The sequence below is a fragment of the Mytilus edulis genome, chromosome 5 (genome assembly GCF_963676685.1).
Source record: "Mytilus edulis chromosome 5, xbMytEdul2.2, whole genome shotgun sequence".
NCBI classification, from domain to species: Eukaryota; Metazoa; Mollusca; class Bivalvia; order Mytilida; family Mytilidae; genus Mytilus; species Mytilus edulis.
The window spans coordinates 38,734,531-38,757,508 of record NC_092348.1 but is presented as its reverse complement, the minus strand read 5'-3'; the positions used below and the strand labels follow the sequence as shown (position 1 = coordinate 38,757,508).

At 34.2% G+C, this 22,978-nt stretch overlaps 1 protein-coding gene across 1 annotated transcript in view; it reads left to right on the top strand.

Annotated features, from left to right (window-relative positions):
• LOC139523633 (protein turtle homolog B-like) overlaps positions 1 to 22,978 on the top strand; it is a 70,023-nt gene that overhangs the window by 28,020 nt on the left and 19,025 nt on the right. Inside the window, exons 4-7 of the mRNA XM_071317797.1 lie at positions 12,742 to 13,023; positions 14,343 to 14,621; positions 16,048 to 16,344; positions 19,116 to 19,391. Coding sequence (XP_071173898.1) covers positions 12,742 to 13,023; positions 14,343 to 14,621; positions 16,048 to 16,344; positions 19,116 to 19,391 — 1,134 coding nt within the window. The remainder of the gene's footprint in view (positions 1 to 12,741; positions 13,024 to 14,342; positions 14,622 to 16,047; positions 16,345 to 19,115; positions 19,392 to 22,978) is intronic.

Below are 22,978 nucleotides of genomic sequence, written 5' to 3'. Positions count from 1 at the left end.
CATGTGGTTACTTCTTGTATTCATAATACACAATATTGTGTGCACTCGATTATGCATTCAATCAACCGTTGCAAGTAACCGTTGGTACGAAAGGTTTATAGTTAAGAGTTCCTATAACTTGAACAAATAAATTTTATTTTAACAAAATAAATTGACCTCAATAACAAAAACATAATGATTAAAATTTGAAGCAAATTTAATAGTAAGGTGATTATAATAGACATGCATAAAAATAGTTATGAATGTAACGGTTACATTCTCAGTCATGTTAATAAGACATTGTATTTCTGAAGAATAATCGAGTGAATAGTGTTTATCAAAGTATGAATAAAATGAACTTGTGATATGGCGTGATCAGATAGAAAATGGTCCCTGTAGCATAGATCAGCTTCTGTTCTATATACATTTGTACTAGATATAAGAAGATGTGGTATGACTGCCAGTGAGACAACTCTCCATCAACGTCTCAATTTGTAAAAGTAAACCATTAAAGGTCAAAGTACGGCTTATTATCTTGAAATCTTTAATAGACAGAGAATTACATCAAAATCAAAAGCGATCAGCAATCCTAAATCATCAGTCGACTTGTTATAATTGTAGTTATTGCCCTTGATTGATAGAAACTTTGAAAAGCAAATTAAAAAAATACAGGATCTGTGTAGATGGCATTGTCAGTTGTTTACGTATGAAAGTTATTGCCCCTAAATGGCAATGTTTTTACTTTTGTAAGTGTACAGCAAAATATGGAAGATAGAGAGAGAAATTGAAAAAAGAAAAATGATAAACTAACAATTAACTGTACCCTCGGACTAGAAGTTTTTCTTCAAAAAATACTCCTTAAATCACTATGAGATATACATTTTTAGAAACATGTCCTTTTATAAAACACAACAGTTAATTTATGGCAGTTCATATATCTTTTTCGCAGTAAGGCGAGTGAGAAAAATAAGAACCCTAGAGTTAAAGTATTTTTGGTAAGATCCTATTCATGATACATATAAACCTGAACAAATTATCTAGAAAACCTGGCCAACCGTTGAAAATGATTCTTCATTTTGAGTCCAGAAATCAGTTGTCAATGGTGCAAAAAACATTGTACAATATAGAAACATAGTATTTCCCGTAGAACAATACCAAGAGTTAGAAAGACATATTCATATTGCATTAGTGCAAGAATAGCGTCAACTTATTGCCGTAATCAGTTTTTCTACCATTGCTGTACGATAAAAGGATTAATGGATGGATATTGGTTAACATTATCCCTCGCAGATTATATTTACTACTCGCAAGCTCGTGCAGTACACAACTTTACTCGCAATATTTAATGATATAATAATAAACGAACAAGATGAAATAACATCGTAATGATAAATATTTCGACTCAAGAAATGAATTTCGTTAGTGTCATAAAATTTATATTCTTAATAAGTAATATAATCAAAAACTTTTTTCTAATGATTACATCCACCACGGAAAGTTCAGTGACAAAAAACAGATAGATCGATATTTGTATAAAGTGTGTTGCGTTTCAGAAAAATGTTGCTGCAATGATTGAAAAGATAACTTAATTAATAATAATTAGTTTTAATGAGAAGTCAACACAATTGTGAACACAATTTTGCCATTTTAACGTATACTAGTTATGATGACACCACTGTAAGATATTATTAATGAACAATTTCTAATTATTCAAAATTCTATTTAAGTATTAGAAAACATTCTTTATTCTATTTTTTTTTAAATATACACAAAACAAAATCAAAGCCAAACAAACAGAAACGCAAATCTATATTTAGAATCTAAAGGTCGAGGCAACTCAGTTCAAGTAAGGACTGTTTGATTCATTCTCTTGTGCCCAACATAAATATTCTCGTATAAAATCACAAACAAAGTGTTCTAGAAGCAGTGAAATCGTATTTAAGTAAAAGATTATGTTGTTATGCCCCACCTACGATAGTAGAGGGGCATTATGTTTTCTGGTCTGTGGCTCAGTTCGTCCGTCCGTCCGTCTGTGCTTCCGTTCGTCCGTCCGTTCAGGTTAAAGTTTTTGGTCCAGGTAGTTTTCGATGAACCTGAAGTCCAATCAACTTGAAACTTAGTACACTTGTTGCTTATGATGTGATCTTTTTAATTTTAAAGCCAAATTGGACTTTTGACCCCAATTTCACGGTCCACTGAACATAGAAAATGAAAGTGGGAGTTTCAGGTTAAAGTTTTTGGTCAAGGTAGTTTTTGATGAAGCTGAAGTCCAATCAATTTGAAACTTAGTACACTTGTTGCTTATGATATGATCTTTCTAATTTTAAGCCAAATTAGACTTTTGACCCTAATTTCACCGTCCACTTAACATAGAAAATGAAAGTGGGAGTTGCAGGTTAAAGTTTTTTGTCAAGGTAGTTTTTGATGAAGCTGAGGTCCAATCAACTTGAAACTTAGTAAACTTGTTGCTTATGATATGATCTTTTTAATTTTAAAGCTAAATTAGACTTTTGATCCCAATTTCACGGTTCACTAAACATAGAAAATGAAAGTGGGAGTTTCAGGTTAAAGTTTTTGGTCAAAGTAGTTTTTGATAAAATTGAAGTCCAATCAACTTGAAACTTAGTACATATGTTTCCTATAGTATAATCTTTCTAATTTTAATGCCAAATTAGATTAGTACTTTGGACACATTCTTGTTTATCGCTGATATGCAATTCGATTTCTTTAATTCATCATCCATGATGATGAATACAATAATCTCATGCATTAAATGATATCTCCAAAACTGCACCAACGGTTGTGTTACGTACCAACCGTACCTGATACGTAGCAAATCGGGAAACCTCTATTGTGGATATATAGTTATTCCGCATAACCTCTCCAACATTTTGAATCCTGGGAAGTTTTCTCTTTACTGTCTGTTTGTACATATATTGAACGTGTACTGCATGTGGTCAGGGTTTAATTTTTATTAATATGTGCTCTTTTGGGAGAAAGTTGAACTTGGTCATTTTTTGGAAATACTTGCAGAAGTAGGGCGTTTCCAGATAACTCCTCCTACAGTTTGAATGCTAGGAATTTGTCACTCTGGTTGCTGTTTGTTCATTTATTGAAAGTGTGCATGTGGTCAGGTTTTTTTTTATTATGTCACCCTGACGCAGGTCGGGTGACATATTGTTATTATGTCACCCCTTTGAAAAAGGGGGATATATTGTTATTCTACGAATTTTTTCTTCCACACTTTTTGTCCAGCCGATTTCTCGGAGATGCCTTGACATGTATTTATAAAACTGCACCATAATGACGATCCCCATGTGCAAAGTTGCAGGAAGCATGGAATGGTTCAAGATGGCCGCCGTTACCATGGAAACAGCAAAAATGTAAAAAACCGAAAAATGGTCCAACTTAAATAAAACTTTCAGAACTAATAATTCATCGTTAGAAGGCGTGACATCCATCTTAAGAACTTTTAAAATGGCTACCGTTGTCATGGAAACAGTCCAAACGTGAAAAAAAAACGAAAATAAATCCTTAATTAATTCATAGAAAATCAACCGTTACAGATAGGATAAAAAAAAAAACCGTAACTGCGAAACAGTAGTATAAACTCTAGAATTCATTGCCGTTGGAATTTTTAAGATAGCTGCTGTTACCATATAGATAACACTAAAAGTACACATGGGACCCATATGGAAAAAAACGTCAAAGTAACATTTTCGTACAAATTTTAAGCTCATTCCCGGTTAAATGCTAATGTATTGTCATCTGTCTTGGAAATTTTCAAAATGGCCGCCGTTGTCATGGAAACAGCTGAAAAAAAAAAAAAAAAAAAAAAAAACCTCGAAAATTTGAGACAAAATTCTTTGATTAAGACTATGTGCAAAACATCTTCTAGAATATGCTAGAAGAAAACGAATATATAATTTAACGTGCTTCTTTCTATTCTATACAAAAATCGTGCTCTGAAGAGAAAATCGCCACTGAGAGAGAGAGAAACACGATGAGTACACATAATTGAAATTTCTGCACTTGCATTAAAGTACACATCCGTTAATCGAACACCTGCAAAAATATACACATTAGCTGAAATCAATCGATAAGCGTGTAATTAAATTGTACAAGATAAAGTACATGTATCGTGTGATACGCGAGATATTGAAGAATAAAATGAACAGTTAGTATGCCGCTCCGTCAATATATACACATGTTGTCTGTCCAAGGTCCCCTCTAAAAAGAATAGTAATATACTCCACGATAATATACTTCAGTATCACGTGACACCACCTTTCTTCCTCGCGCGAGTGTCTAATTTAAGATTTTAAAGAGTTCTCCAACTATATATAGACATCACTCTTAGTCTACGAGAAGAGAAAAAAAAGGGGGGTCAAAGGCATGTATACTAGACGTGCCATGTGACTTTGGTACACTCAAACTGCTTGTTGCTACTGTGACAAAGTCCAGAACGGGGTGACATCCTCCGCTATTGCTTGCAATGGGAAATCTAGTTGTACGATTCTTTTCCTTAATATTATTATTATTCCACACTTTTTGTCCAGACTATTTCTCGGAATTGCTTAGTCCAATGGTGATCAAACTTCATCATAATGTTAACCTCCATGTCCAGATGTGCAATCGGGGGTTGGCATATCCAAGATGGCTACCGTTGTCATGGAAACAGAAATAATGTGAAAAATCGTAAAAGTCGTCCTAAATGAATGAAACTTTATGGAAATGTTCCTTGGCATGCGAAGACTTGCAATCCATCTTTTGAATTTTCAAAATGGCGGCCGTTGCCATAGAAACAGTACAAACATGAAAAATTGTAAAATGCTTTATACTTTCTGAAACTTAGCTGAATGATGTATTGTGAAGTTAATATTTTAATTCAATGTTGAAATTTTTCGAAATGGCTGCCACTTAGTGGCAATTGGCGGACCAGGGTGACATCCGCTATTGCTTGCAATGGCAATTCTAGTTATTTTTCCTCTTTTGGGAGAAAAATTGAACTTTGTCCTTTTTGGGGTATAAGGGTTTAAATGAGTGGAGTGCGGGGGTATCACTTTGTTTAGTTTACATCTTTTTTCTCGTGTTGTGCTGTTGCACTACTGTTGCAGTCCGATGTTAGGTTAGGATTTATCGCTCACATACATGTTAAACTCCGCCACGTGCACTTTCTTTATGTACCTGCCCCAAGTCAGGAGCATGAAGTTCAATTGTTGTTGTATACATATGTGTCATATTTGTTTTTTTGTAAGATAGACCGTTAGTTTTTTCGTTTGATTTTTTTTCACATAGTGCATGGTGGTGGCCTTTTGTAGCTGACTATACATAGTGTTGAAGGCTGTACGGTTGCCTATATATGATTTCTTATATCCACTGCATTTAAACTCTGGTGGATAGCTGTCTTATTGGCAATCCCACCACATCTAACTTTATTTCAACTCCTATGTTGCGTTTTGTATACTGCAACATTGTTTATCTAGTACGCATATATCCCGGAGCCCTCTTTTCGGAAGCCCGAACAAAAGACTTGTTCCGCGATAGAAAATTTAATTACGAACTCAAAAAGACATATAAAATAGCTTGAATTTCAATTCGAAATCTTAATTAATCTAAATGAGACTTAAATTCGAATCTTACTCAAACTCTACCTCAAGAAGTGACTCAAATTCAAAGTTGTTTCTTGATCTCTGCCTTTAAATGTGACTCAAACTCGGAGTCCAACTCGAAACTCAATGCTAACTAGAACTTTAATTCTAAGCATGACTTGAATTCGAAAAATAACTCAAAGTTTAACTCGAACAGTAACCCGAACTTTAATTTGACCACCAATTAGATGAATGGCCACACGCATTCAAGGCACATACAACATGGAAATCTATCAAAAAATAGAACAGGTTTTCCCGAATTGGTCACGTGGTTTGACCTCATCAAGTAATGGGATAACCACATCAAAGAATGACAAGACCACATCAAATAATGAAACAAACACATCAAGGAGTGTAAAATCGTCAAATTTTGAAACATCATTACGTAATGTTAAAACCATATAAAGAAAAGACAAACCATCATTACGAAATAACAAAACCGCATCATGTAATGAAACAACTACATTACGTTAAGTCACATACACATCAAGTAATGTTAAAACCACATTGACTAAATAAATGACACAACCATATCAAATAATGGTGAAACCACATCGAGTAATGACAAAACCATATTGAGTAATGACAAAACTATATCAAGTCAATACGAAACCATATCGTGTAATTTCGAAATGCCATTAAGTAATGACTTTCCATATTGAGTTATATTAAAACATCATTACGTAATGTCAAAACCATATTAAGTAAAGACAAAATATCATTAAGTAATAATAAAACAACATAAAGTAATATCAGAGTTCCACATAAGACAGCTGTGGCGTTCCATAGTATCGTATGCCCTTAAATTTTGAATTTAAAATTACGTAAATCTTGAGGACGTATGATAAGAGCCATTATTCAAGTTGACCCATGAAATCTAAAAAGTAGTAAAACGATTATATCTTTCAAGATTATATAAATTTTATTGCTTTAAGCCCCAGTCCCACTAGACCACGATCGCACCACGCTCACCCCGATCTAAAATAAATTTAGATCGTGGTGAGGTCGCGGTATGAGCGGCATGAAAATGTTAATTTTCGTTGCTTTCATGATGCTACTACGTCCTAATTACGCTTCTACAACGATCCCGCTACGATTAAACCACGTTCTCACCGCGCTTATTCTGCGACCTCACTACGCTTATAAAGATCTTTCTACGCTCTTCACGTTCTCACTACGACCATACCACGAGTTATCCGATTGCAACACGATCTTACTGCGATTATAGCACGTTCTTACCACGATTACACTACGTTCATACCGCGATCTTACTACGTTCTCAGCAATACCGTCAATATCGTGTTTCATATCAATATAGTTCCATTCCTTCTATTTCTGATTAAAACAAGGATTTCTCGGAAACAATACAGTCATGCCACCAAAATCTACTAGAACACGTGGGCGTGGTGATAGGGGTTGATGTAGAGGCAGAGGGAGCAAAGTATGAACGCCATACTAAACTCCAAATAGTACACAAGAAACTAAAATTAAAAATAGTACAAGACTAACAAAGGCCAGAGGCTCCTGACTTGGGACAGGCGCAAAAATAGTGGGGTTAAACATGTTTGTGAGATCTCAACCCTCCCCCTATACCTCTAGCCAATGAAGAAAAGTAAACGCAGAACAATACGCACATTAAAATTCAGTTCAAGAGAAGTCCGAGTCTGATGTCAGAAGATGTGACTAAAGAAAATAAACAAAATGACAATAATACATAAATAACAACAGACTACTAGCAGTTAACTGACATGCCAGCTCCAGACTTCAATTAAACTGATACTATACACATAAGTAGTATAATACTTATCATCAAGAAATGTCGGAACGACCAATCAAACCTAAGTTACAACCTATTGCTGATCCATAAAGCTCAAATGACGATATTTTAGTGAACGAAAGCAGAGATGACACAGATGTGTCAATATATATAGGAAGATTTGGTATGAGTGCCAATGAGACAACTCTCCATCAACGTAAAAATCTATAAAAGTAAACCATTATAGGCCAAGGTACGGCCTTCAATACGGAGCCTTTGCTTACACCGAACAGCACGCTATAAAGGGCCAAAAAAAAATACTAATGTTAAACCATTTAAACGGGAAAAACCAACGGTCTATTCTATATAAAAACGAGAAGCATGGTTGAGCCGTCAGAGCAAATGAATAAATACATTCAGACAAACAAAATCTAAGGAGTTTTTTTTATATATTTTATGTGAAAATGACAATAAAAATGATGGTCGTAGTGTGAACGTAGTAAGGTCGTGAGAAGAGCGTGATGAGGACGGCAAGGGCGTGCTAGAATCGTACTATGGTCGTGAACAGCGTGGTAAAGTCGTAGTGGAAGCGTAGTTGGGTCGCGGTGAGAACGTGATGGTCGTAGTAAGGTCGTGAGAACGTCGCTGTGAGATCGTAGCGCAATCTCTCCGAATAGAATCACGCTTTCGTTACGCTCTCGCTACGATTGTACAGCGACCTTTGCGATCTTACTACGATCTTAGTGCGCTCTCACTACGCTTCTACTACGACCTTATTTCGCCACGACCGCACCACGATTGTTTTGAACATGTTCAAAGTTGGCCACGCTCTTCACGATCTTGAAGACCTCACCACGACCGTGGTACGACCTTACTGCGACCTACACGATCGTACCACGATCATCAAAATTTGCATTTTTTTCACAGATCGTAGTGCGATCGTGGCCTAGTGGGACTAGGGTATTAAATAATTAGGCTGCTACAATCTAGCCATGCACTTGTCAGATTGCTAATTCACATGCAATATATATATTGTGGGGTAAAGTCTTGGTTGATATCTAAAAATTAATCACAAGATCATAAAATGAGGCTGCTTGACTATAATTATTAGTTTTGCAGAATATGTAAGAAATTAAAATGGAAATTTCAAAAATATATAAATGTATACCGATGGTTGGCAGTCTGATGTCATCTTAACTACTGAAGAAATTTGTAAGTCGGAGTTTTAATAAATTTGATTGCTGAATTTAGGAAAAGGTCAATTATCTATACGAAAACACATTTGAAAATGATGGGCTGCTATGCAGGGCTTATTCACACTCTTTCTCTATATAAATAAAGAAATTTTGAATGATTGCAAACGAGGCAACTAAAAATCTAACGAAGACCAAAAGGACGATAAAATTAACAGCTACATTGTATGTCTTTAATGAAAACAAAATATTTCATATAAAGCTGTTCTTGAAATTTTAGTAAAAAATTCAAGATCATAAGCCTCGGTCACACCTTACCGGATAGCCCGAACGGACGCCTAACGGATGAAAATAAAAGTTGTCCGTTGACAAAATTGTTATCCGTTGGGAGTCCGTTGATGTACTGGCCGAATAAAACGGACGTGTAACGGATGCATAACGGACACACACCGGATATGCAACGTATGAGAAACGGACACGTACCGGACAGAACGGATGTCGAACGTACATCCAACGGACGAGTAACGCATAAAACGGACACCTAACGGAAGCGTACCGGATAAAACGGATGAACAAGATATACGGAAAAATCAAAGGCGACAATAATAATACATGTAAATCGCATAAATATTCAAAATGTTTCTGTATAACTGGTTTTGGTTTGTTCTTCAAAATTCCGCCAAAGGGAAGTGTCTGGCCTGAATAAGAACTGCTTGATTGTGAAGATGTGCCTATACTCTAAGATCGATTATGAATAATAAGAATTCATGAACCTTAAGAAATCTGACATACCAATAATTGGCATTTCTGACGCGAAATTTTCAATTGGCTTTTATCCGTTTCAGATCCGTTCATCATCCGTTTTATCCGTTATACGTTCGGAAGAAGTCCGTTTCTCATCCGTTCAACATCCGTTTTATCCATTAAACGTCCGGTAGAAGTCCGTTGGTGAATTTATTCTTCAGACCTCCAACGGATGTATAACTGACACGTAACGGATACAAAACGGAAACGAAACGGACGAGTACCGTACAAAACGGACGCCTAACGGACGTTCAACGGACATTTTATCCGTTTGATGTCTGTTCACAGTTTTGAACATGATCAAAATTTTCCACCGGACAGAACGTACGTCGACGGATAAAACGTACGCTTAACGGACATGAAACAGATATGGACGGACGTCTAACGGATAAGAACGGACGTCTAACGGACATGAACGGATTGAAAAAAAGTTATCCGTTAGGCGTCCGTTCGAGCTATCCGGTAAGGTGTGACCGAGGCTTAATACATAGAACAAATCATGTGTTTGATGTTATTTCGAGTCAACGAGAGTTAACTGTATATTTATAGATTATCGGTGATCACCTCAACGAGATTGATTTTCTCGCTTGAGCCAGGACGGCGAAAGCGAGAAAGGCAATCGAGCTGAGATGACCAATGATAATCTGTTTATCGCTATTTTACCTATGACGACGTTGTCAATTTCATGTCAATTTCGTTAGCAACGTCACTTGCCTGCTTAGTTTCTATGACCAAATAACATCTTGAGGGCAAATTAACCTCCTTTAACAGTATACTAGAACACACCCGCGAAATCGCGGGTATTTAGAGTTTGGTTGAAAGTATGCAAACTGTTGAAGGATGACTTTTTGTAAAAGATTATATGTCTGGAGAATTTTAGAAAAGATATCAAACTGAGTCATAGGCACTTTGAGACAGGACAATTATTTTAAGCCCTCTCCATTTTTTCAATGTCCGTTATTTTTTTTTGCTTTCTGTTAATTTCCATTCACATTTCTGTATATATCTGTATGTACTATGAACATACATATATAAATATAAATAAAATGTATATGCTATTAACTATCAATTCCAAGTTTCTTCTCCACGGCGATCACTGCTATATTACATATATAGAGAGAGTCTCTCTATATATAGTATAGGAGTATAATCATAGTATACAAAGTAACATGCAGAATAACGCGAAAATAATTGTCCTGTACCCGAGTAATTCGAAAATTATATTTAAAGAGGGGAGTAAAGGGGGTATCTGCATGGATGAACACGAAATAAAATTGCCATTTCAACGATGAACGAACAATTAAAAATTTCTAGCACGTTGATTGTTTTTAATCGATTTCACGAAACACGATGAATAATGAACCTTTTTCACGGCTCCACGTGAAATAAAAAGTGGCAAAACACATTGCACGAAAACCTTTACCCCTCTTTTAAAGTTTAAAATCGGAAGTCTTAGGTATGACTTAAAAGTCGGCCTGATGACGGAAACAAAATTCAGACGCCTTTTTCTTCGTTTTCCTCCCAAAATAACACAAACTGAATAATCATAAGAATGGATGACAAATGCGACTATGCATGGTACCTATAGAACACAGAGGCATGATGATTAATTTACTGGGGAAGGAAGAGAAGCGACACACACAATGAGGTCTTCTCGTTTAATAGTATAGATACGTGTATATCATATATAAAGTGCTATAAATAGGCGCAAGTCTATAGAAGTGAAAAAAATATAACATACCCTTCGTGGTTTCTGTCTAGGGATAGACATACTAATATGCCGGTGTTAATTTTGTTTGAATAATGTATATTTGGTCATTGGTTGTTTTTCAGTGTGTTGATAAATTATTTTTGTCTTGTGAATAGTCTACCTCGATGGTCATATGGTAAACCTTAAACAACAAGAGTCGGAGTGTTTCTTCGATTTAATTCGAATTAAACAAAATGCTCAACATAAATTTTGGATTTTCTTGTTGCCACGAACTCAGCTGTGAAGCACAATAACAACGACCTGTTGGCATAGAGTTCAATATATTTGTGTTTTAATTTCGATTGACGGGTCTTCCTTGAAATCGTAAAGTGATCTGCGAACCCGACGTGCGTTTCATCCATACCACCATAATCTTGAACTTCAGATGTTTCATTTTTGTTAATACTTTTCTTGAATAAATTTTACAATCTAGGATTTCAGTGAGAAATGAACTCGGACGAATAAAACAAGACTTAGTATAAAATAGAATATTCATAAATTCTGCTTTAATTCATAACAAGGTAATTTGTTCCAATTGTTTTTATTGCAACCAAAGGGTAGTTTATGATTAGTTAAGGCTGATGGAAAATACATGTCAATTTCAGCTTGATGAGTCAAAACTACCTTAAATAACGATAATAATTTAGGTACACACTGTACTTCAGATCTAGTTTATTCTCTTAAATGTGATGCTCAAATAGTTTACAAATGCTGCAAATGAAGATTCGCACGATTTTACCAACAGTGAACCAATGTCAGTACCGTTTCGGCTACCTAGTACAAGCCTTCCAGGAATGGTTATAGCAAAGAAAAATCATTGTAAAAATTTGTAGTAGAATAATAATGGAAACAACTGGCGCTCGATTTTATAGTAAAACAATTGCGTTCTGTGTTTATCCTTTAGCTGTTCAATAATATTATTCTGTCGACATTCTGTATTCAAATTTTATCTCACTTTTTGAATGTTTCAGTGCTATCCTTCGCCTCTTATTTTTGTATCTAATAAAAAAGGTCACATAAACAATCTGACAAAGGAAAAAACAAAATACATTTGCCATACATGTTTTAATGAACGAAATAAACTCACAATATTGCTACACTATGTCTCATACATCTTTCTTACCGATGACAATATCTTTCAATCAAAGTTTTTATATCAAAAACATCAAAACAACACAATGGTTTTTTCCTTGACAATTATGAGGACTTAACCTCTTATTTATAATGAGGAGAGGGATGATGGATTTGGAAAATTATTCTCATAATCTTGTAATTTCATTGTCCAATTTATCACTTATTACATTTTTGTTCTACTAAAAGCGTAAATTGTGTGTCTGATCTATGTGTAATGGTGAACTATATAATATGTCTATACTAGACAATTCTCTTTTTTTTTAACTCGGTTTTGTTTAAACAGACCCTTATCCCTTATCCGTACGGATCTTCCACATCATTCTCGTGGTTTCTTATTGTTACCACAATCTTTTGATAGGGTTTTGTTTTATTATCGTTTTAATACATATATTTTAAACTTTATATATTTTACAAAGATATTGTTGTACAAGAAATATTTCATTGCACTTTTATAATTGTTGATAAATATTTTAGATAAACCAACGAATCCAACGTTGACCGTTAGTCCCGAGCCACCATTTGTCGGTGACAGCATTACCTTGAAATGTCATTCAATGGTACAACGATGGCCTATGTATATGCCTTCAAATTTGTCGTATCGGTTTTTTGGAGCGTCACGAGGTAGTGCTGAAAACAATAGATTTATGATAAACAATATAACTACGTTAGATAAAGGAACAAGCGTATCATGTCAGGCAACTGATGATCGAGAGAAATTGTCGAACATGAGTAAAACTGTTACTTTGGATCCTTATTGTAAGTATAATTAAATTCATAAATGTATAAATGCAAATTGTTGTGTGATAGACATGCGAGTCATGTTCCTATTACTCTTATTGTTAATTCATCAGTGGCATATGCTACAATTCAATCAACCTACTTGTACATATATGTAAGGTTCTTAATATAGGTTATATAAACAAATAATTAATTGCCACCCAGCATTTATCTAGCACAAAATGGAACGTGATAATACGCAATACCTCCGTTCATTAGCGAAACTAACATTGACTGATGATATAATAATTCCAATCTAATTAAAAACCGATCTCTCATCGCTCCTGTTTCTGATATGTCGCGTGGGAGATCTAACGAAACCCGCTTTGAGGTCACATGTGAGTGACCTCGTAGGTGTGTCTTTTTCGACCAATGAAATTGAGTCTTCCACGATCTTGGAAGTTTAACGTAAGGCAAAGGGATGTAACTCATTTTATTTACGACGAAATCGTCAGTCATAATAATTCATAAACTTTTTTGATTGGCTTAAAAATAGGTCGTCAACTCATTTGCATATCTTTATAAATTCATGACTTTTAGTTCACTCACATGTGACCTCAAAGCCGGTTTCGTTAGATCTCCCACGCGACATATCAGAAACAGGAGCGATGAGAAATCGGTTTTTAATTAGATTGTAATAATTCATAATTATTTAAGAATTGAATGCTTCTATTTGTAACTTCTTTGGTGTGTAAAAGCGTTGACCGAAGTACATTTTGTATGAAGCGCGGAAGCGCTTCATTCTAAAAATGTGCGCACGGTCAACGGTCACCTAGTGTAGGGACCAAAGAAGATAACATCTTTTCGCGGAATATTTTTTAATGAAGATTTTACTCTGAAATAATGATTGAAATTTAATTATGAACTTGTTTTGCATTAGAATAGATCTAGAAATAACTGTATTGTATTTGAAGCTTTGCGGACGTCCACTGGTAGTTTTACTGTCGCAAATACCTGTTTACCTGTCTCCGCTACGCAATATTGTTATGATCTCTTAATTATACAATCAACTGAAAGAGATAAAAGAGCATAACAGTCATGTTAAAGCAAGCTGCATTCACAGTCGGATTATGATGCAGGTCTTGCAGATCGATCTTTGGTTTCATATTGTATAAATATTTGCTGAATTATTGGGTTTTTGTCTTTTAGTCATGTGTTATCTGTCTTGCTGGCTTCAACATGTCTTTTTTGATAAGATTGTATTTCCTCTTTTATTGTAATCCTGTTTACATTTTTAATTGGCTGTTGTTTTTTATGGCTTGTACTAAACATTATCTTATGCTATGTAACAAATATAGATGGTCCTGACAACGTTGTGCTGAAACCTGGCCACACATCACTCAATGTTACAGAAGGATTTACATTAGGTCCTATTAACTGTAATGCAACCTGCTATCCGAAATGTTCATTCAAATGGAGACTGAATAAAACAAGAACTTTTGAGGATTTCCTTTTAAATGAAACTCTAGTTGTAGCAAATATAACGAAGAATCAATCCGGGAGCTACCGTTGTGTAGTTTTTCATTCTAATGATACGACACGCATGAAAAGAACAGATGTTTCAGTAAATGTGCAGTGTAAGTATTAATATACCTAACAAAATACAAATTCAAAAGGACTTAGCATAGAAAGGTTAAGAAAACCACATAACTTGCAGTTTTGAAATTATGTTCGTACTTGTGCAGTAGAAGAAATATAGAATCAGGATGGGAGCCACCATAGTCGTGTTGTTCAGCCAATACGGTAGAAGTATTGGTTTTTCTGTGAAAATAAACAGTATAAACATGCTTTAAAAAGTTAAAAGAAACACCTACAATCGAATTGAGACAATTTTTCTGAAGCATTTGGCAATTTTTATAAAACCTAATAATTGTCTTTCGTACCAAATCCAAAATTCTTCCCTTTATCATTCTCAATTTCATATATATTCCATATTTTTTATCGAATTCTTCCATTACTAAAAAAGCTGAAAATCTGAATTTCAAAAAGTTTTTTTTTTAAATTATTCGTTGTAAAATTCCTGTAATGGAATGTTTAAGAACGACCACAATCAATTAGGGTACACACGATTACGCTCCGACCATTACAATATTTTAAGAACAATATAGTATGCCGTAAATCATTATAACAAAAAATCCAATTTTAGCCGTATCATAAGTCCACAAACGAATAACTCATATCAAATAATACAAATGGAAATAAAGAGCATACACAATATTTCATAAACTAACATTTTCAACATATTCTTCCAGCCTTAGCACCTTTCATCGCAAGAATGCAAGTCTTTCTCAGTGAACAAAACAAACTGCATTATAATATAGGTTCTATGTAGACAATCATGGCTACAATACACATCATATATCCCCTTCAATGCCATGCTAGTCACGATATTTCAACAAATTTATTCTTAAACCGAATGTAAACTTTTTAAACGTGAGCAGTAAAGCTTATAGTTTTTAGTTTTTTTTGGACACTCCTTACAATATTGTTACTAACGGAATCTACAATACAGGCAATTGTAAATACTTGCTATAAACAGCGTGCACTTAAAGCCCAAGTTTGATGAAGTGTCAATTGGTTCCTTCAGGTTTTAGTGTTAAGATGCGTATAACAGTGATAAAAAAATGAACCAAAAATTTAGTAAGGTCCAGTAAGCATTAGTGATTTGGTTTACAAACAAATATTTTATTTATAACTATGATTTTTTTCCAATACATTTATAACAATTTTTAATAGTTTTGAATTATCTTTTTGCCACATTAAAACAGGACGTATTACTATGCATGTGGTTACTTCTAATGCTGTAGTTCATATCGCTTTTAAGCAAACTGAATGTGAAAAATAACCCCCCACGAAACGTTTGTACAAGTCAATAATATTTATTCATTTTTTTTTATCTGTGAATAGGAATCCTGGCTGTGCGTCCAGCTTTTGCATTGACATCTCCAATGTATATACGTTTATTGTTTATGCTACATAACATGAAGAATTGTTTCATTTCAGATTCTCCAAAAATTACAACATTTTGGATAGATCGTCGCGTAAACCCTTCAACTCATAGTTTCAATGAAAATGTAAGGCCACAGATTAAACTGCGCATTGAAAGTAACCCAGATCCGCGATTAGAATTAACCTCCACTTTTTTGAAGGTTTTATTATTAAATTATACCAAAGACTCTCGTGGCTATTTAGCAACACAACTACCTTCTTTAAAATGTGAAGAGTCTGGAATGTTTACTATACAGGCTAGAAATGGGATAGCATATGGAGATAACAAAACAGTCAACTTAACAATACTGTGTAAGTGTTATTTTAATAATTTCATGAGTTGATCTTTGTATATAAGTAAAGATCGGTCAATATTATTTATAATTGTATCATGTTTACATAACTACTTGATTAATGAACAGTTACTCTAAGGGTAGAAAAAGCGCAAATAAATTTCCACATTATGAAAAAACATGCAACATATTATATTTACACTGGGCATTTCTTAATTAGCTCGTAAACGCATGTATAATATAAAAAAGCGATTGTTTTGCAAGGAAATTTAATTTTCGAAAAGCTATAGATGTCATAGATCAACTAAAGAATCATGCAATCAAATTTTAAGGAGATTTTGTATTGATTTTTGAATTCTCGACATTCATTATAATTTAAGAACAACTACAGACTGACTTTAATTCGGATTGTAACTGGAAATTGAGGGTAAGGGACAGTAATCTGCCTTGCAACACGATACGATGATTATTTAACAAATAGTGTAGAACATATTAATTTAGTAGGGCAAGGAGTGTATTGCGACATGACCTGGCGCCTACAAATTTCCACAATACGCCGAAAAACGGATGTTAACAACTGGGGGTTACTGCCGGAACCAATGAGGTCTAAGGATAACTATATTTTATACCCTATTCAATCATTTGAGTAACATCGAAAAAGTCAGCAATTAATCAAAACCAACAAAACTTAGTTTTCAAATAACATTACAGACTGTTTACCTTCACACAAATTATTGATAGACAAAGACGTTTCCGATGGTTTGCCATTAAACATTGTCATAAAATTGCTGAAACTCTGTGTACCTAAGTTTGGGTTTTATTTCGTGTATGTAACTCTTTTCATAACAACATTGGCAATATCATAGCAGTAAGTTTTTACTGATGGAAGAAAGCGAATAAGCCGTATTGAACTATTATAGACTGCCGGTAGCAAAACAAAGTCAAATATCTCGTAACAAGCGGGATTATTTTAGAGCTGACCAATAGAGATCACAGTAGATGAATTACTACACTTAGCGACTACCAAAGTCCCTGTTTAATACATGTTTTGTTTGAAGTTTATTATAAATGCGAAGTCGAAATATTTTCTTTCAAGAAAGTTGATTGAATCGATTTTGTTGTATTGAAAGCATTTGAAGATTAACATAATAAATCTTCTAAATTATAGATTTACATTTTGTAAACCTTTAATTGAGGTACATTGAAAAATTGTACTTTCTATATGATTTAAACGATTTAAATATAAAGGAATACGTGTATATGATTGGTCGAGAGGGCTTCTGGTAGTGGCTCTTGGCGTTCTCTATTTTTCGATGGACGACTTTGGCCGAATTACTTTCTGTATTTAAACCAATGCAAACAGTTGGCGGCGATACTAATACAAACTTGATCTATATTAAACATATTTGTTTTCACCTCGTGATAATAGTTAAATTAAATAAAAAACAAAAATATTCATTTGAATATGGAAAACATCATTTTGTAGTTTTTATACGACCGCAAAATATTTGCGGTCGTATATTGGTATCACTTTGTCGTCGTCGTCTGAAGACATTTGGTTTACGCACAATAACTTTAGTATTAGTGAATAGAAATCTATGAAATTTAAACACTAGGTTTATGACCACAAAAGGAAGGCTGGGATTGATTTTGGGGGTTATGATCCAAACAGTTTAGGAATTAGGGGCAAAAGGTGGAAAATAAGGGGACTTGGTTAATGGACAATTACTTAAGTACAAAACATAATTTCAAAGTAGTGTAAGGGAATTAATGAAAACACAACATTTATAATTACCTCCCTTACACTTATGACGTATTTAAATGGGTTGTTATACTTGTCATAACTTGAGGGAAAGACTTTCTTTTGGAATAAGGGGGATGGATGTTAAAACAAAATATAGGGGTAGGGGGAGGACAATTTTTTCTCAAGATTTTAGAAATTAAAAAGAAAAGTTCTTCAAATTTTTTTTTTGCAAAAAAGGGAGGGGGTCAAATGCAACAGCAAAGTGTATTGCCCAAAAGCAAAAAAAATAATGTTAATTCAAATCACATAACCTATTAAAGTTCTACAATCATTCTGTGTCAGAAACCTATTATGGGTCAAATATTAAGTTAGAATGCAATTTCAGACCTGTATCTAGTGCGAACATTGTGTTCAGTTTTTCCCTAACTGTTCAGGGTTGCACATTTGCGGTCGTATTCAGCTGCGCTCGGCGAAGGGATTTATTTTTCTTCTTAAGATAGCAGATTTAATGGAGTACATTTGTTTGCGTTAACAAAAAAAAAATTAATTCGTCAGGCCAATCCAATGACACAATATATAATATACGTTTGATAGAGGTTAACATGTGAAAATTAAATTCAATTTGACAATGCGCAACAACATTGATATCGGTGTAGAAAAAAATGTTGCAATGGTAATTCTTCATTATCATGTTTTAATTGTATATTCCAGTTTAAATGTGTAAAACAAAGCTTCGTAAGAAATAAATTCGTTATCTAGGTGTGATTAGGGGTGTACGGAATTTCCACACGGGAGTAAAGTTCTGTATGCCCTTGATTACAACAAGATTTCAAATAGTATCTATGAAAATACGATTTAACCCCAAAGAAACTTAATTGGTACCCACGAAGATAAATGAATTCATAAAAGAAACAAACTAAACATTTAATTCCAGACGTTGTGCAATTCAAACGATTTTAGGACATTTGATAAACAATATGCGTTGAATGCAAAGTAATACTTCAAAATAAACGGTATGTAAATGTCTTACTATGTGTGTATTGTAGGTAAACCTCGGGTTGTAAAGATATTTCGAACAATAGGAGCAAAGATCAACACCGATGTAAACATAAAAATGGATGTAGTAGCATTTCCGGCACCAACTGTAAGGTGGCGTCGTATGACAACATTCAAATGGACAGTCCGGAGAGGCAAACATGATTACAGATATGACATAAATTCCACTATACAAATATCGTCGGAAGATGGTTTTGGAGAACACGAAATAGATTTATGCAATACAGTAGACTGCATCGTGGAAAAAATCACTTTTAAGCCAGAAGGTAATAATATTTTCATTGATATGTAACAATTCAGTCATTTATTTTGAGTATGCATGTATCTATAAACGATAACTATATCACATCACACCATGAGTAGGCAGCATACTTTATATTCTGATTCAACCAAAAAAATCTCTGAAACGGACATTATCAAGATGCTTGATTTCTTGATTGACAACATATTTGTAACGTTCGGAGGACGAGTTTTTCAACAGACTGTCGGCATGTCAATGGGAACAAATTGTGTCCCTCTTCTTGACGACTTGTTTGTTTATTATTATGAGGCTGACTTCGTACAGGAATTTCTTAGGAAGAAAAATAAGAAGTTAGCAATATCCTTTAACTCTACTGCCCGCTATATTGATGATGTTCTTTCACTAAATAATTCAAAATTTGGTTTTTATGTTGAACGCATCTATCCCATCGAACTAGAGATAAAAGATACAAGAGATACAGTTAAGACGGCCTCATATCTTGACTTACATCTAGAAATTGACAATGAGGGTCGGTTGAAAACAAAACTTTACGACAAAAGAGATGATCTCAGCTTTCCAATTGTGAACTTTACATTTTTAAGTAGCAACATTCCAGCAGCACCTGCATACGGTGTATATATCCCCATTTGATACTATATTTCCGTGCTTGCATTCCCTATCATGATTTTCTTGATAGAGGGTTGCTGCTCACAAGGAAGCTATTAAACCAAGAGTTCCCAATGGTGATGTTGAAATCATCACTTCGTAAATTTTACGGACGCCATCACGAGTTGGTTGACCGTTATGGAATAACCGTTTCACAAATGATATCGGATATGTTCTTTACGTCGTAACTACAATCCCCTTCCCGTTCATGAATGTGACCTACCGAATAAAACTATTGACCGGATTTGTTATCACATTAGCAACACGACGGGTGCCACATGTAGAACAGGATCTGCTTACCCTTCCGGAGCACCTGAGATCACCCCTAGTTTTTGGTGGGGTCCGTGTTGTTTATTATTTAGTTTTCTATGTTGTGTCATGTGTACTATTGTTTAAAATTGAGAAAGAAAATGGGGAATGTGTCAAAGCGACAACAGCCCGACCATAGAGCAGACAACAGCCGAAGGCCTCCAATGAGTCTTCAATGTAGCGAGAAACTCCCGCACTCGGAGGCGTACTTGTCTTTTTCATGGCGTTGTCCGTCTATTTTCGATTTATGAGTTTCACTGTCCCTCTAGTATCTTTCGTCCCTTTTTTATACATGCAAAACATTTAAGTAAACTAGTCAACAAAAGAAAAGGACAGGTCAATTTTGTCAATATTTCTATTTTTTTCAATTTACAGTTTCTGTTTTAGTTCATTTTTGTATTCCACGCCAAAAAGCATCTGTTCTCTTTTTGTTTTAAAAAAAAATCAGAACGGATAACATAATAATCTTCAATGTTACTTTTCCGTCCGGAATCACAGAGGAATGTAAATTGTTTGCTGTCAATAATTGGCCTAGTGCATTAGGTTAATAACTTACCATCTTAGAAATTGAAATCAAATACAGAATTTGATGCCAAAATTGCTCCAAATTGAGCTTTAACTAGCCTTTGGCATGGTATAAAATAAACAATTTAAATTGCAAGGAACGATATCGCTATTTCATCTCTAGCATGGTGTTAAGTCAAAAGTTACATGAATACAGATTCAATGATGCCGAATTATTTACTTGCAAATGAATAATTCATCACCGACGTTTCTTTGGTGTTTTTTTTTTTTTTACAAAATTGAACAAGACTGGCCTTTGGCGAAGTATTGTGTCACTATTTCACTTTCTTTAATGATTGAACCAAAACAATAATATTTTCATATTTTGTATATCTCGTAGTGGCCCTTTTTAGTCATATGAACGATTGAATATGACTGGTGAAGAATTATGTTTATTCAATTCTGGAACCAATGCATGTATATATCTGTGCACGATTTTATCATTTTTTACGAAAACATATCGTATAATCGTAATGTTTTTCTCTCTCTGTCTGTTATGGTGTGAAAATCATGACAGCTACTTAATTGTCGTGTTTTGAATCGGACGTTTACCGATTGCCACCTTATAGTAAACAATCAACAAGAAATATAGATATTGAGCACGTGTATTACATGTACAATGAGATACAAAAATATTTTAATGACCGATTCATGCGTATTGCGATCACCGGATTTTTACGAGAGGGTCACGATAAGGTCACTAGCATACCGAAAATAATTCGGCGAATTGCTTCCTGGAAGCTATCAATTAAATAGAAAAGTAAACAAATTAAAGATTTTCTTCAGAAACATAAGTTTTATAATGAAGACTACCCATTTAGTTAAAGAAAACACATATATATATTTTTTTAATTTAAGGTTTCATATTACTTTAAGCTCAGGAAAGCTCCGTTTTAAAATAAAATGTAGTTTATAAGAAGTCTATAAGCGATAATATCTCAGATTAATAGATTATTAAAAATGTATGCCAAACTGTTAAACAAGTATAGAGAGACTGAGAACACATGATCCAAACTAATTAATTATCAGACGAACATATTGGTCACAAAGACTTAATTATGGACTTTCCGATTAGACTATCCTCTGCGTTCAGTATTTTTGTGATTTTACTTTTTTTTAATTAGGCAAAACTAAAACAATTCCGGTGATCTTATGCTCTTCATTACACCAAACTCCAATTGCTCAACCGGTGACACCCTTCGTGTTACTGATGATAAATATTATATAGATTTTCCATAGCGTATTTACCAGTCTCAAATATTTCATGCATATTCGGGCTAGTTCTAAAAACTTATTATAATATATGACAAATGTAAGAAATTGAAAATTGCTGTTGTATTGTTATTTAAAGTCACATGAAACTCGTATTAAAAAAAAAAAATATTTGTACATATCTTTACTATATAAAATCGAATACGTGAATTTCGTCCAACGCAAAGCACACGTGCGAAAAGGAAACCCATGAGGAAAGAATTCTGTACACTAATATATTAACTTTTGATACAAAATTATTTAACAAATGTTACGGAAAGTATAGTTGCCATATGGGAACTCATTGAAAATATTTATCGCAATAGGTCGGCTTATATCACTTATTTGTCACGGGCTGTAGTGATATCATATGATCATGCTGATGCATGTAGTTTATCAATGTCACGATCCGGTAGGCATGGACCACAATATCGATACGTAATTAGCTTGTAATCAACAATTACTGAATAAAATACCATGTGTCAATGATACGTTATAGATTCATGCAGGCATTGTTTCAATAGACATGTTACGAAAAGGTATATACTCGACGCTGAGGTTGACAAATTAGACTTTAAATGTTGGGTATCGTATCAAAACACAAAAGTGATTTAAAAATTCTGTGTGTCAATTATATCTCGTGTTTAAACTCGGAACGAGTCTGGTCTCTTGGTGATGTAAATATCGAGGAAGTGAACGAATATAAATACCTCGGTTACTACATAAATAGATCACTAAAGTCAGATTTCCATGTAAATAACTATTTGAAAGATAAGATGGATAATATGCTGAACTATTTGTTACGTGTCCTCGGTGAGCATG